Source organism: Chelonoidis abingdonii, chromosome 22 (assembly GCF_003597395.2).
Source record: "Chelonoidis abingdonii isolate Lonesome George chromosome 22, CheloAbing_2.0, whole genome shotgun sequence".
Taxonomy (NCBI): domain Eukaryota; kingdom Metazoa; phylum Chordata; order Testudines; family Testudinidae; genus Chelonoidis; species Chelonoidis abingdonii.
Window position 1 is genome coordinate 9,698,735 of NC_133790.1, and position 14,120 is coordinate 9,712,854.

General features: G+C 46.4%; 1 protein-coding gene across 2 annotated transcripts in view; it reads right to left on the minus strand.

The window, feature by feature from the left end:
- SCARB1 (scavenger receptor class B member 1) overlaps positions 1 to 13,663 on the minus strand; it is a 36,833-nt gene extending 23,170 nt beyond the window's left edge. The window contains exons 1-2 of one of the 2 annotated variants that reach the window (XM_032791194.2): positions 13,463 to 13,663; positions 1,817 to 1,974 (exon numbers count right to left, since the gene is read on the minus strand). In XM_032791194.2, coding sequence (XP_032647085.1) covers positions 1,817 to 1,974; positions 13,463 to 13,585 — 281 coding nt within the window. In that variant the 5' untranslated portion in view covers positions 13,586 to 13,663. The remainder of the gene's footprint in view (positions 1 to 1,816; positions 1,975 to 13,462) is intronic. The other variant, XM_032791195.2, reaches the window with a different exon arrangement.
- Positions 13,664 to 14,120: the final 457 nt, after the last annotated feature.

Below are 14,120 nucleotides of genomic sequence, written 5' to 3' on the forward strand. Positions count from 1 at the left end.
TGGGAGGAGACTTGTGGTGGGAATATAGCCATTATAACCGGCCACCTCTCTGCTGTTTTCTGTCTGATCTAAGAGAGAGCAGTACTGAAGCACTTCTTGAACTGCTGGCAGCCAGCTCTAATACAATTCTGTGCAGAAGAGTGAAAAGCAGGGGGCAGGAGGCAGCGGATGTAGCAGAGAAGACACACAGGAAGCCAGAGTGAAATGAAACTTGAAGGGAGTCAGTTTGGGAAGAAAGTAAAATCAGGCCAAGAGAGATCAGATGAAAAGCAGAGTGCCTGGCTACTTGATTTAACACCCTTTGCTAGTGGAGAGAGAGTCTGTAGCTAGCAGACTGCAATCTGAAGGATCGATGCCTTCTGGCAAACACTGTGGCTGTTTGAAGCTAGCGACTGGAACCCATCTAGGGTAGCAGCTATTTGCTATAGTACCTAGTTACTCTCCAAACCAGTTGACAATCAATGAAATGCAAACTGCTTTTCCTTGGGGAGGGGAAAATAAATTCTTACCATGCAGCTTCATTTTTGTTGAGCTCCCCAGATGTTACCAAGGGGCAGGAATGCATGACCTTACTCCCTGGGGAGCCCAACAAAAATGAGGCCGCATGGTAACATTTGTCTTCCCCTCCCCAAGGCAGACACCAGCACAACATCTAGCACATCCAACTGGCAGAATTCCCACATGGATTTAAGTTAAGATCAGAGATTCAATTCCAGGTTCATGTAGCAAGTACAGTACAACAGACCTGCTCCTCTGGGCTGGGAGTTTTTAGTTTGTAACACAAAGTGCACAAATTGTGGGTTTCTGGAGAACTAGCTAATTATGCAGCTTTGAATCAGTGGCAGCCCAACAGAAAGCCTTGTATTGTATGGGCCAGGTAAGAATGGAGGCCCAATAATTACAGCAGAGAAAGGACAAGAGGCTCGATTTGCTTTAAGAAATCCTAATCAGCTGGAAAACAGACATTTATATTAAGCAGCTTTGCCCTTATTCAGTTTGTAGACTCATAATAAACTCATTCAAAACTGAAAGCATGTTAAGGTCTCAACCTACAGGCAGTCAACATGGCTTTAGCAGAATGCTCACTTGCCAGTTTGCATATAAACATTGGAATTGCCATCCAGTCAGGCTCCCAAATCCTACCCAACTAAAAAAAACGTTTTGGGATTAAAGAGCTAATCTTCCCACACAAGCTTTCTTGGTCTACTGAATTGACTTTGGGTACAAGTTTGTGCCAGGGATGTCTGATAAGATTGCTGTTAACAAATGCAAGGCCATCTGGTCTAATGCCTCCCTCTCCAAACGCACCAAAGCCAAGATTTTCAACACGTTATTGGTTTTGGGATGTACTTCTTAATGCTTCTGCTCCCTTTAAAACGCCAGATTTCAGAGGGCAGGAGCCCAGTACTTCCAGAAAAAGTCCGGCTTGTTAAGTGTATGGTGGGTGGAAGGAGTGCACCTCAACTTAGCTGGAGTTAAAAAAAATTAGTGCTTTCAGCTTAAGTTTTTACAACGCATTTTTCTCCTGTGCCTCCTAGCTGCTCCCTTGTTTGCTCAGCCCTGCTTACAACCTTGATCATCACAGATAGCTCTGTTTTAATTGACATAGTCATGTGCTGGAGGATTAGATGAAGACTTAAAACAAACTGTTCCCAGTTTTGCTGTCTGGGTTCAGTGATGTACGAGACAGGAGCCTTAGCATGGATTTCAACTATTCCTCCCCATGGATCTGCATCACTCAGCCCCATGTACACCTACATCAAGCTGGATCAGAACTCCAGGAATAAAAGTTTAACAGTGAATTGCAATACTAGACCTGTAAACATAAGGCCCACGCTGATTCAGCACAGGTTTGGCTCCTAGACGAACCTCTTTTGGATTCATCACCTCAAATAAGTAGGCTGACAGGTAAAAAGGAACAGGAATGTCTTTCCACATACTGAAGGCAAAGCTATTGGGATCAATCCTCACGTTCTGGAAGAGAAAGCAGACATTTGGACTAGGTTTTATCACATCTGTATTATTCCCTCACAGAAGACAGCGATTTTACTGTCATTGATGCAATGCGCTCATTATGAAGCAGCTTTTAACATGTACAAGACAGAAAACAGACTAGCTAGCCTTACATTGGTCATACTAAGGGCTAAGTTGGAAGAGGGCTCTTCATATGCCAAACTTTTTTTTTGCGCAGTTAAAGCTCCTTGTGACTGTGGGGGATCAGCCTTTCATTGAATTCCTTTAGTGAGAACTAGCCTGGATTAACAAGATCAAGTACAACTTGATCAAGTAGAGCCGGTTAAGATGATGCAGACAGCCGGGCCTTCTAGGGCATTGGGGCTGCTCCACTTTGCACTGTGAGGTCTTGTTTTGGATTTGAATTAGTTGTCCCTGTACTATCACCTTCAAACACATGCACGTACAGTGGGCTCTTGATATATTGAGCTTTGATATATGAAACAGGCTTCAAGTCACTTTAACATGAGCATGCTGAACTCACACCCAGTGTTCACACCACACTTTTCACAAGCACGCTAATGCTTACACTGTCTTTGAACAAGTCAGCACTGGAGGGTAGAATCATGTTCAGACTAAAATTTTCTTCACATCCAGCACTCTCTGCCCTGAAGCGCTTACAGTAATGGCACCAAGGATGAATCACACCACAGATGAGTGCGTTGGATAGGCGAGCTTTGGGAAACCTTTGCATATAGGGGAAGGTAAGACAGCACACGCTGAGAGCAGTGGAAGTGAACAGAGGGAGTGGCCAGGACAGGTACACAGGTGATGTGAACGGTGCAGGAGACCGTTTTGCCATAAGCTGCATTAAGACAGTAATTTGAGCAGCTACAACATGCTTCCTTTTCACCTCTTCTTAATTGTATTCAAGCTGTAACAAGCCATGGTAGAATACCAGCTGTACTCTGCCAAGGCAGGAAGAGAGCTCCTAGTGAAGCCTGACAGGATTCTGCTAGATTCTTCATTCCAATGAGAACAGAAGGCTATTCTTTTGTTGCTCAAATTCCATAGTGACAGCAGGATATGAGACTAAATAGATTCTTTGGTAATCCAGAGAGAGCACCTCTATCTCTGGATTCAACTTGGCTATGTTTGTTTGTACAACTGCACCTCCCCAGAAAAGCCTGCTCGTTGGAGGTACACATGTCAGCAGCACATGGAGGAAGGCGATAAAGCCCTTGATCCTGCAGGCTGATCTACATGAGGCCCACTGATGCCCCAGGAACCCTACCTGCATGGACTGAGACAACTTTGCTACTAATGGGATCCCCCCAGGGATGCAGGATTGTTGTGCCTCCTTAACTCTCTCCAGCCTGGACTGTCTCTCACAATGCCTTGCTAGTGACCAGCAACAAATACCTCCAGGTGCTGTGATCACTCAGCACAAAAGTATGTGAAGCCCCACACCTGGCTAGATTGCATGAATGGTCCCAGATCCACTCATGAATCATACAGAGAAAGGGACCAGAGCCAAATCCTCCCAGCACTCTACTTCAGGAATACACAGTCTTGCACTGCTCAAGATGGGTAGTGCCAATTGGTGGGTTCACCACTTCAACAATGGAAAGAGGACATACACCAACCTGCTCCAGACCTGGGCAGATTTGCCCACACTTCATACACACTTTGGTAAAGATGAACAGTAAAACAAGTGTATTGACCACAAGAGTTAGATTTTAAGTGATAGGCAAAAAGTCAGCATTAGTTACCAAAAGAAACAAAACAACCATGCAGTGTAAACTCTCAACCCTATTAGACTGGGCAGCAACTAGACCAAGCAGTTTTTCCTCATTGCACTGGATATTGCAATCCTTAATATATGGGTTTGTTCCTTAAACTTGGGCCAATCTCCTCTGGTGGTGTCTTCTCAATGTCTTGGTTGCTTGCAATGTAGGTGGGGTCAGGAGAAGGGCCAGTATGTGTCCACTCTGTTTTTATACCCTCAGTCCATGTGCTTGGAAAACAAGTTCAGGCATGTCAGGGCATTGCTGAGTCTCCAGGCAAGGTTGAGCAATCCTCTAGTGTGGCCTCATGCAGGGAGTCACTGAATTGTAGCTCCCTTGATGGACAATGGTTGATGGGTGGTTTGAAACCCTGCCTGGGTGTTACCTTCCTTGCTACTACCTCTGGGGAGCTAACATCTGGCTGATTCCGACTTGCAGCATGTTTTAGTGACAACCAAATACAATTCTCATAACTTCATATGCATTAATATACATATGTGGCTACAGAAAAGGCTTTCAGCAGGTCATAACCTTTCCCCAGATACCTTACATGGAATGCTTTATATGCAAGATCACGATTATATAAAAATGAGGAATATGGAGGTTACAGGATGCTCCAAGGCAAAGCATGTCACAGGTATATCTGGGAAAGGGCACTGCACTCTCTGCTAAGAGGGGCAGAGGGAACCTTACAGCTTGTTAAGTTATTGACTGTCAGGGAGTCAAGTGATATTGAGAGGACGTGGCTTATGGTTTTCTCTGTTTGAAAATTGTCAACTTCTATTTGGCACAAGAGCATCATCAAATGGGCATCAGAGCATCAGCTTTGGTGTTCCCCCCCAGTGAGGAGTTAAGTCACTACTCAGTCAGGCATCAGGCAGGAAGAGAAAGGATACAACAAAACTCAGCTTGTTTGTCCTCAGACAAGCAAAAAACTTCCTTCAGAATAAGAGAAAGAGGGTCTATTAAGTAACATGGCTCAGACCTGGAGTGCTGCAGAAAGCAACAAGATTTTAGCTATTCTAATGGGAGAAGTACTTCCACCAGATCCAGATTACACAGAGCCTTCCTTGCTCCTTCTGACTGCAACCCATGTCCCAACCTACCATCCAAGGTGACATGACATGTCTAGTTACCAGGTAGACTCTGACAAGAATGTTCAAGGTCTGGTGTCTTTACAAGCATGCATCAAATGAAGAAAGGATCATAGAGAGGAGAACAAAGGAGAGACAGATTGACTGAATATGCCTCCGCTGTATTACGGATATTGAAGATTTTGGTGTTAAGAAGCATTTCCAGGGCTTTTAATGAGATTTTTTACAAAGCTTTAACTCTCAATAGGCTTGAGACAGGTGTTAAGTTGTGTGGAGTGATTTACTGTATGCTAGCATCTATGTATTAAAAAATACATATAAAGATAAGGTCCTTGCCCCAGAGATTTTACAAGCCCCAGGCATACAATGCTTAAACTGAAGTGGGTCTGGGAACGGAATTTTGCTCTGCTGAATCAGTTAAAATGAACCCCACCTTATGGGGAGATCAAGTAAAATTGGATGTATCATTTTTGATTTGGTGCATGTTCAATGGTTAGTTTCACAGGGGAGGGATAGCTCAGTGGTTTGAGCATTGGCCTGTTAAACCCAGTGTTGTGAGCCCAATCCTGGGGGGGCGGATTTAGGGATCTGGGGCAAAAATTTGTCTGGGGATTGGTCCTGCTTTGAGCAGAGGCTGAACTAGATGACCTCTTGGAGGTCCCAACCCTGATATTTATTTATTATTTGTTTCCTTCCTTTGTAAATGGGTTTAAATTCCATTCAAATGATTAAAGTAACTCAGGACGCTTATGGAACCAGATTAAAGTTGTTAATAACCAGTTAAGGAATTTCAGTGTCTATCCTGCTTTGTGCAGTTTTGTTCCATGACTAGTCTGGTCTTTAAAAAGGAAAGCCACATGAAAGGCTCAGAGCTCTGCATCCCATTGATGTTAGTTTTACATGATGTCCATTACTAAACAGATTTAAGATGCTCTGATTATCTGCATCAGAGTGATTTCAGAATATCAGGAGCATTTTGCAGTCAGTGTGAACAGCTTTAAAGGTACCCCACTTTTGCCCTACCAATGCCCATTCACTGTGGTCACCATCAGGCACAGGGCTGGCCACAGTATCTTGAGAATGGTCATGCTAACTCAGTGGGCTCATTTTATAGAGGGTGGGACAGAGAAGATCTTTGGACCACCACCAGCCTCTGAAGGGGCATGAGAAGCAAGGCACAGCTGTTCTGAAGGTTCTTCCTTCAGATCAACAGGGACATGCCCTCCACCAGGTCCCCAGCCAGCGGAAGGCTGTGCACATTTGACAAATTGATTTATTCAGATTCTCCCTGTCCGTCCACTATAGAATCTGGAGTCACCTGCAATATTAAGGTAAGTGCTAGGGACAGCCACCCCATCCTCGTCACTGAGCTTGGAGAGATCGAACATCTAGTAGGAAATGGTGAGCAGAAAGGATTCACGTGAGTTGGACCTTCTCTTGTTTACCCCCCATTACACCCGTTATCACTTTGTTCCTTCCTTGCCTTCCATTTATAGGGCTGCTATCCCATGCTTTTATAGCCAATACTTTTCAGTCTCTGAAGACCAACACCTCCTTTCTTTTCGTTCCTGGAATCTTATTCATCCCCTATTCTGTTGTCCACCCTCCTCACTTGCTTGTATTCTCCTCTCTTCTGCCTCCTTTGTTCCCCCTGTCCTTAACCCACCTGTATACAATACATACCACTTAATGCTTCATAGACACTCACTCATGACACCCCAGAGGCAGTAAGCAGATGTCTGATTTTACCTACAGGGATGCCAGAGTCAAGTGACCTGAAGGCCAGAAGTGACAGAGCAAATATTAGATGGCAGGAGTCCTCAGCTCTCAGTTCCCTGTGGAGCTGCAAAAGGCAGCTTCAAGTTAATTGTAGTTTGCGTTAATTTGGCATTCTATAAAAATACTAGAATCTGCTGTTACTTGTGTACAGCAAATTCATCCAGGCAGCTGGTATTAAGGCCAGCAGTGAGCACCGCATGAACCAGTCACATACTAGATTTTAGCAACACAGAGCTAAGTCAGGTAGGCCTTGAGACTGTTAGCAATGAATTGCCCCTGCAATGTGTACGCTGCGTGCTACTGATGAGGTGTAGTATGGATTCTGGATCCTCGGACACTGGCTAACAGATTAAGTGACCGAAGGCCTGACCATGAACAGCAAATCTCATTTGTCGTCCAAAGTGGTATATGCCATTCACAAACAACGCTCAAAGCTTGTTTTGTAACCACCAGTGTAAGCCTCCCAGATCCACAGCTTCCTTTCATGCAGTTCTGTGTGTACAACAGCAATTGAATAAGACTTACAATGTTGTCATATGGACTAGCCTTACTCCAAGTTAGGCTTCCCCTCAAAGTAAGACAAGCTTTCAAATATATCTTATGCAACAGATAAAATATTTGAGATTAAGTGTTGACAATTTGTACTGTGGAAGTTACAAGACATTTTAGACCTCAAGAACATATGCCATAGTTGAGACAGCATTTAAGCTCAGAGGCATGAGAAAACTTTTAGCTGATATTGCAAAGGGTTTTGCCAACGAGTCAGTAACACTGGAGTTAAGCTTTGCCAGAACCCTTGAGACCATGATAAAGATGTTACAAGAGATACTAGTAAAGTAGTGACAGAACGCAAATGCTGAAATAGGCAAGGCCAACCATCTTTCAATAAGTGGTCTGCAAAACTCTGGCTGACAGTCAGACTGCATGTGTCCAGTACTGAAGAAGTTAGTTTAAATGAACTTGGGTGAGCAGGGAAGTATTTAAGTGGATTCTTCCTGCTAGAAGATCTCCCAAACACAACCTGCACCATAGCCAATAGACCTTTAATCTAGTGCAAGTTCTATTTGTATTTGTTGCATTTGCAGCAAGCCAGTGCTATGGAGCCAGCAAGCTTAACCCTGGGGGAGGGAGTGAAATAAGAATGTGGTGCTCTATCATGCCATTAAAGAACAGTTTTAAGAGTTATCCCTGTACAGTCCTCAGCCAGAAGGATGGAAGCTGAGAAGCCCATTCACTGGGAGGGTTGGAGATAGGGAAGGATTTTTAGGGTCCCTGCAAGAACGCAGCAGAGGATAGGAAAGGAGAAAATAAGAATGGCCACTACCCAGTGATTCTTACAGCAGCAGTTTTACTGAACACACAAGATTTGTTTTACTTCAGATCAAGTGGCTCTTCATGTGATGTGAGCGCAAAGATTGGATTTATGAATCCAAACAAATTCCTTTCTACCTAAAAACCCAAGCATTGTCTTGCTTAATTCAAGAGTTATATCACTTGAAGATTAAAGAAGTTTCATGAAGCACATAAATACCAGAAAATAGGATGACCTTCCACTTACTCCTACTGCTTTTTCATGCTTAAGGGTGAAACCTAGTATCATATGACATTGTAGATGTTGGGCCACATGACTCACCCGGTGGCATGATGTCCTTTGGAGGGGGAGGTGTTAATTTTTGCTGATAATTTGGAGCTACTACAAAAATAGCTAATAAGCACCGAGAAGTCTTTCTGAATTATTTGTGGATATCTAGGACCATAGCCAAGATGGAATCCATATTTCCAAGCAATATAATCATGCTGGTCTTTCCCCCCTACTCTGCTTTGCAATAGTGGGATTTGAATGCTAAGCAGATGCTCACCTGTCTTGGAGAAAATACGCAAATGGTTCTCCTACCACCCCAAGGCAGTGATTCAAGTCACCAAGTTAGTCAAGGTTCTCCCACTCCTTCCCACACCTTACACAAGCTATTTACTTTCTGGCGGTAGAGAGTGACTAAGTACTATAAAACAGCATATGGTCTGCCAATGTTCTCTATTGCTGCAGCACTCTGTCTGCTGAATTTCTGTAGTATGCAACCCAAAACAGCTCTGCTTTGCTAGCAAAATGAGCCAGTGCACTAACTGATCCCGCAACAGGACTTGGCAATGTGAACTCAAGTGCAGCAAGCAAACTGAAGTGTGAATCTGACTCTTCCCAACCTAGTGCTCTGATCTCTCTTCTCCACATCCCTCCTTACACCAGGAGTTCCATTGGTCTGCCAGCTAACAGCTTGATCATGGAGGAGTGGGGGTGGATTCTACTGATTCTCTGTTACATTGTGAAAGCTAGGATTAAGCCCAGACCCTCTGAAGTATTTAGGCTCTTGAAATCAGTGGAAGTTAGGAGCCTACATACTTTTGATCACCATAGTGCCTTTCCTCACTTTGAGAACAGTTCGTGCCACATCTAAAATTTGAGCCACTGGGGCTGCATGGACATAACAGAAGGAAGAATTTAGGTTATGCTTAATGCCTTATTCAAGTAAAGTGTTGCGATCTTTGAATTGCTCTGCTGGAGCTCTGGGTGTTTCACACACTGAAGAGTCAGGATTCTTTAGCAATCATCCTTGCTGCAAACTACTCAGGGGTGGCTCTAGGTATTTTGCCACCCCAAGCACGGCAGGCAGGCTGCCTTTGGCGGCTTGCCTGCAGGAGGTCCCCGGTCCTGTGAATTTGGCGGCAGCCTGTGGGAGGTCCACCGAAGCTGTGGGTCCAGCAGATCCTCCGCAGGCACGCTGCCAAAGGCAACCTGCCTGCCACCCTCACAGCGACTGGCAGAGCGCTCCCCTTGGCTTGCTGCCCCAGACACATGCTTGGTGCACTGGTGCCTGGAGCCACCCCTGAAACTATTTCAGGGTGGCATGGCTGCAGATAACTGCATACATGCCAGACCTGTTGGCCTGCATGCCCTCATTGCAGAAGGGAAAGAGCAGTAGAAGGACATTAGCTACACAGCATTAAATTGAACTGTCAGCTTTTAATCCATCTTAATGCTTCTTATGAAGACACATGGCATTTTCAGAACTTCTTGTGGAGCTAGCCAGAGACAGATTCTGCTATTGCAATAAGGCATTAATCATATCAGTCAAAAGCTCAGATTCATTTACTGTAAGGTTGGGACACTGACTGGTCCAAAAATAAATTGATCAGTTGACTATTGGTCAAGAATGGTCACACATCAAAACAGTCAAATATTTTAAAAGCACTAATTTACTAGAACAAAGAGTATGACTTGATGGTCTCCAACTGGCTTAGATAGATATTTATGTCTATTTAGCAAAAACCTAGATTTAACAAAGTTATTTTAGCTCAGAAAAAAATTGTTATACAATGAAATGAAGTCCCTCCTGCACTCCCTTCCAGTTAGTTTCTATAGGTTTGTCTGGTCAGTTTAGACTATAAACACTTCAGGGCAGGGACTATGTCTTAACTTGTTGAATGTGCTTTGTAAGCCACTGCATAGGTTTATGGCCTGCTATACAAAGCTAGTGTAGAAGATTCCAGCCAATCAAGAGGCTTTATATTCAATTTTGTCTCTTCCCCTCCCCCTAACCCACATCCATCAGATGGCATAACAGGTAGTAACCAGCCTAACAGGGTATCATGATGCAGTCAAATATTTAGGTGGCTGCCTACATCAAGGCCTTCTTGCCAGAATATTTAACAGTGATCAAATAGGTGGACATTTGACCAGGCCATATGCAGTGTAGTTGTAGGTGTCAGTCCCATGGTATTACAGAGATGAGGTTGGTGAGGTCATCTTTTATTGCACCAACTTCCATTGGTGAGAATGAGCTACACAGAGCTCTTCATGTCTGCGTAGCTTATCAACAAAAGTCGGACCAATAAAAGAGGCAGGGTGGGTGAGGTCCTATTATTTGAGCAGCCAAGTGACCCATTTGCCAAGCCTAGCTCACACAGCCAAATCTGCTTTCAGTTACCACCATGTAACTTCACTGAAAACAATGACTCAATTTGGTAGCATTCTGGGATGACTGGGTCAAAATCTATTTTAAGTGTCTAGAGCCCAGAAGTCCTCAGGCAAAAGACTCCACGAGCCTAAATAAAGTCAAGTTTTCACTGGTACAGTTAACATTCTGCAAGATAGCCTTCTTCCCCTCAGTAGACCTTGTAGCAGAGCAGTCTTTCTAGCCAATCACTGCTTAATTCATCTAGATCGGATGACTATAAATGCTAGGGATGGGCCAATCAAGCTGAGATTTTACCTATCTTTAGCCTTCTTTCAGATATGGCTAAGGGCACACCTCACCTACAAACAAGATTCCCTTCACACAGCCCTCCAGGAGATAATGGACATATTTGCAGACACAACCCAATGCTGGAGGAGACCAGCTTATCTGAAGAAGCCTTCAGCCTGCTTTACTCAGAGCACAGCATCATCTGATGACATCATCACCAGGGTCTCTGGACTAGGAGTTGCATCAACCAACCGCAGGCACAGGTTGGGGGAATTGTGTTTGGCAAGCCATAGACAAGCAACTGCTTGCAAGTGGTTTCAATTCATTGATCATAATGGAGGAGGTTTTAGTAGTATAAAGTCTAATACATACTTCACAGGGCTTATTTAGACACAAGGGATCTACTTAGCATCCCCTGCTCTCCCACTGAGCCCCCAAGATCCCAGCACATGCTAGAATTGCTCAAGACCTTTTTTAACCTGGCGTTACAAATCCCTGAATCAGAGTTTAGGGGGGAATTTACAAAGATGCAAGTGGCAGTTGACGTCTAACAGCCATTTATATCTTTGAAAGTCTCCCCCTAAAACTGTAACATCCGACAGATCATTTACTCTAGCACTGCTAGACTGGAGATCTAGAGAAGTCTCCTACAGTGATGAGATGAATTCAGCACTTGGCAGGAACATCATGAACAGCTTTCCAGTCTGCATAAAACTTGTGGAAAGGGATATGGTTAGTTCAGATCCACTAGATGGAAGCCTGCTACTTAACTACCAAGGATCTGTAGTAAGTGTCCTTCCTGTTCCTCCCACACAGTCACAGCTGCTTGTTCCATGCTGTAGCTGGGGCTTGAAGCAGTTCATGTAGGTATGGTTTGCAGAGGAATACAAGAACGCAAGCTAGAAGAGTTTACACCACATGTATGGGAGGGGGCACAATTTCTCACAAAGCCACAAGCTCAGAAGACAATACCACACCAGTTTTCTTGAAGCGACAGAGCTAGAATAAGTGAAGATTTAAATCCTGTTGGAAAGGAAGGGTCATCAACAGGCCACAAGCAGAGTCTGGCAGCTCTGCTGCAACCCTGCTGAACTCAGCATATTCCTTTATATGCACCCACATGCTTCCCCTTCCACTTAAGCACTCCACAGATCCCCTGAGCAGAGGTTACCACCATCACCCACCCAAAAGCAGCCAAGTTTCATTTCCTTCCAAGCCACAGATCTTGTTGCTTGCCTTTGGCCTTCCTGGGAGGAAGACACATGCACTGCACACTTCAAACTGAGGGTCTGATTATCACTTCCCACCTTCCATCCCCACCTACATGTGACCCTACAAGATACTCCACTATTCCCATGCGATCATCAGTTTCATGGTAAAGCCATGAATGAAAGATGTGGGCATTATTATTTGTGGGGTGCTGAAGAAATAGAAGCAAGAGCAGAGAGCTAGCAGCCCCTCTGACCGCAGATCTCTGACATACTGAGATCAGCTGTCTCCTGGGAGTGAAGGGATTGATGCAATCAAAGAAAGCTGTTGGAACAGGCCTTACTCAAATGATTAAAAGCTAGGAGATGCATGAACTACTAACTCCTCAGCCCCCCTCAGAGCCATCAGAAAGGGGCCCTGATTAACTCACTGGAAACAGTTAGTGCCAGTTATATGAAGCTCTACTTTGACATTAAGCCTCTGCTCAGCTGCACTTCTCTCTAGTTCCAGCGCATTATTTCAGCTGAGAGGCGGCATTTTCAGCTAGCAGCTACTGAGCCTTTTGTTGTAAACGTTGACTGCTACAGTCAGGAGCACAGTGCCATACAAGCTGATAGTTCCTACTGCAATGGGGAGCAAGGCTATCAGCCTTCATTAAGCTTCTGTAGCCAGCACGAACAAGAAAAAAAGGTGCATTTTACACATCCTTTAGAGCAGGGGTGCTCAACTTTTTTCCCTTCTGAGCTCCCCCCTCTTCCCTCCAACATGCGATAAAAACACCACAGCCAACCTGTGCTGCAATAACTGGTTTTCTGCATCTAAAAGCCAGGGTGGCATTAGGGAGTAGCAAGCAGGGCAATTGCCTGGGGCCCCCCATGTCACAGGGGCCCCACCCCATGAAGCTACACATTGCTTCAGGCTTCAGCTTCAACCCTGGGTGGCAGGGCTCAGGGACCTGGGCTTCAGCCCCATGCAGTGGGCCTTCAGCTTTCTGCCCTGGGCCCCAGCAAGTCTGAAGCTGGCCCTGCTTGGAGACCCCCAAAATCTGCTTGAGGCACCCTCAGGGGCTCCAGACCCCTGGCTGAGAACTCCTGCCTTAGAACGTTTTACTGCTTTTACCTCCACTTGCAAGAAATATTTTGCAAGAAGTCGTACCAGCAGCATCTCAGACTCACTGATGCAGTTAGATTTCTACCAGCTTCTCACCCTGTCCTAGCAGTAGCAGTGACCTCAACAGCCTACCGAGCCTGGCAGCTGCAGCCCAGAAAACAGCTACGGGGGGTGGGGGCACGGGGAGGAAGCTGGGCACTTGGTGCCACCTCAGCCTTTGATGGGGGGCGGCAAAGCGGACGCCAGCGCGGGTCGGTCCAGCGCACGCAGCCCCCCCGGCCGCGGGTCTCACCTTGATGACCTGGTCCCGGACCACGCCGGGCAGGACGAAGAGCAGGACGAGGCCGCACAGGGCGAACGCCAGCCCGGTCAGCCCCAGCGCCAGGGGCACTCTGCGCCCCGCGGGGGCGGCCATGGCGAGCAGAGACACGTCCCCCGCAGCCGGGCCTCGCTGCCGGTCCGCCTCGCTCAGGCTGCAGCCAGCGGGGGGAAAGCCGGCGGCGCCTTTATCTCCTGCCCGCGCCGGCCCGCCCCCTCGCGGCTCTGCCAGCGCTCGGCGGGCAAGGCCGCCCCCGCCCCTGCAGCGGGACACCCCGCCGCAGCGGCCAGCGCGGGGAGGGGCGGCCTCGGCCTGTGGGCGACAGCGAGGCTGTTTCGCGCCCCGCCCCGAGGACCAGGCGCCTGGGGAGCTTCCCCCCCCCCCTCCGATCCTAAGAAGCTTCTGTACCCGCCCCCATCCTGGGGAGCTTCTCTATCCTCCCCCCGCCCCCACAAATCCTGGGGAGCTTCTCTATCCACCCCCCGCCAGATCCTGGGGAGCTTCTTTCCAACCCCCCTGCCTCACAGATCCTGGGGAGCTTCTCCAGCACTCCCCAAGATCCTGGGGAGCTTCTCTCCAACCCCCCCCCAGATCCTAGGGAGCTTCTTTACTCCCCCACTGATCCTGGGGG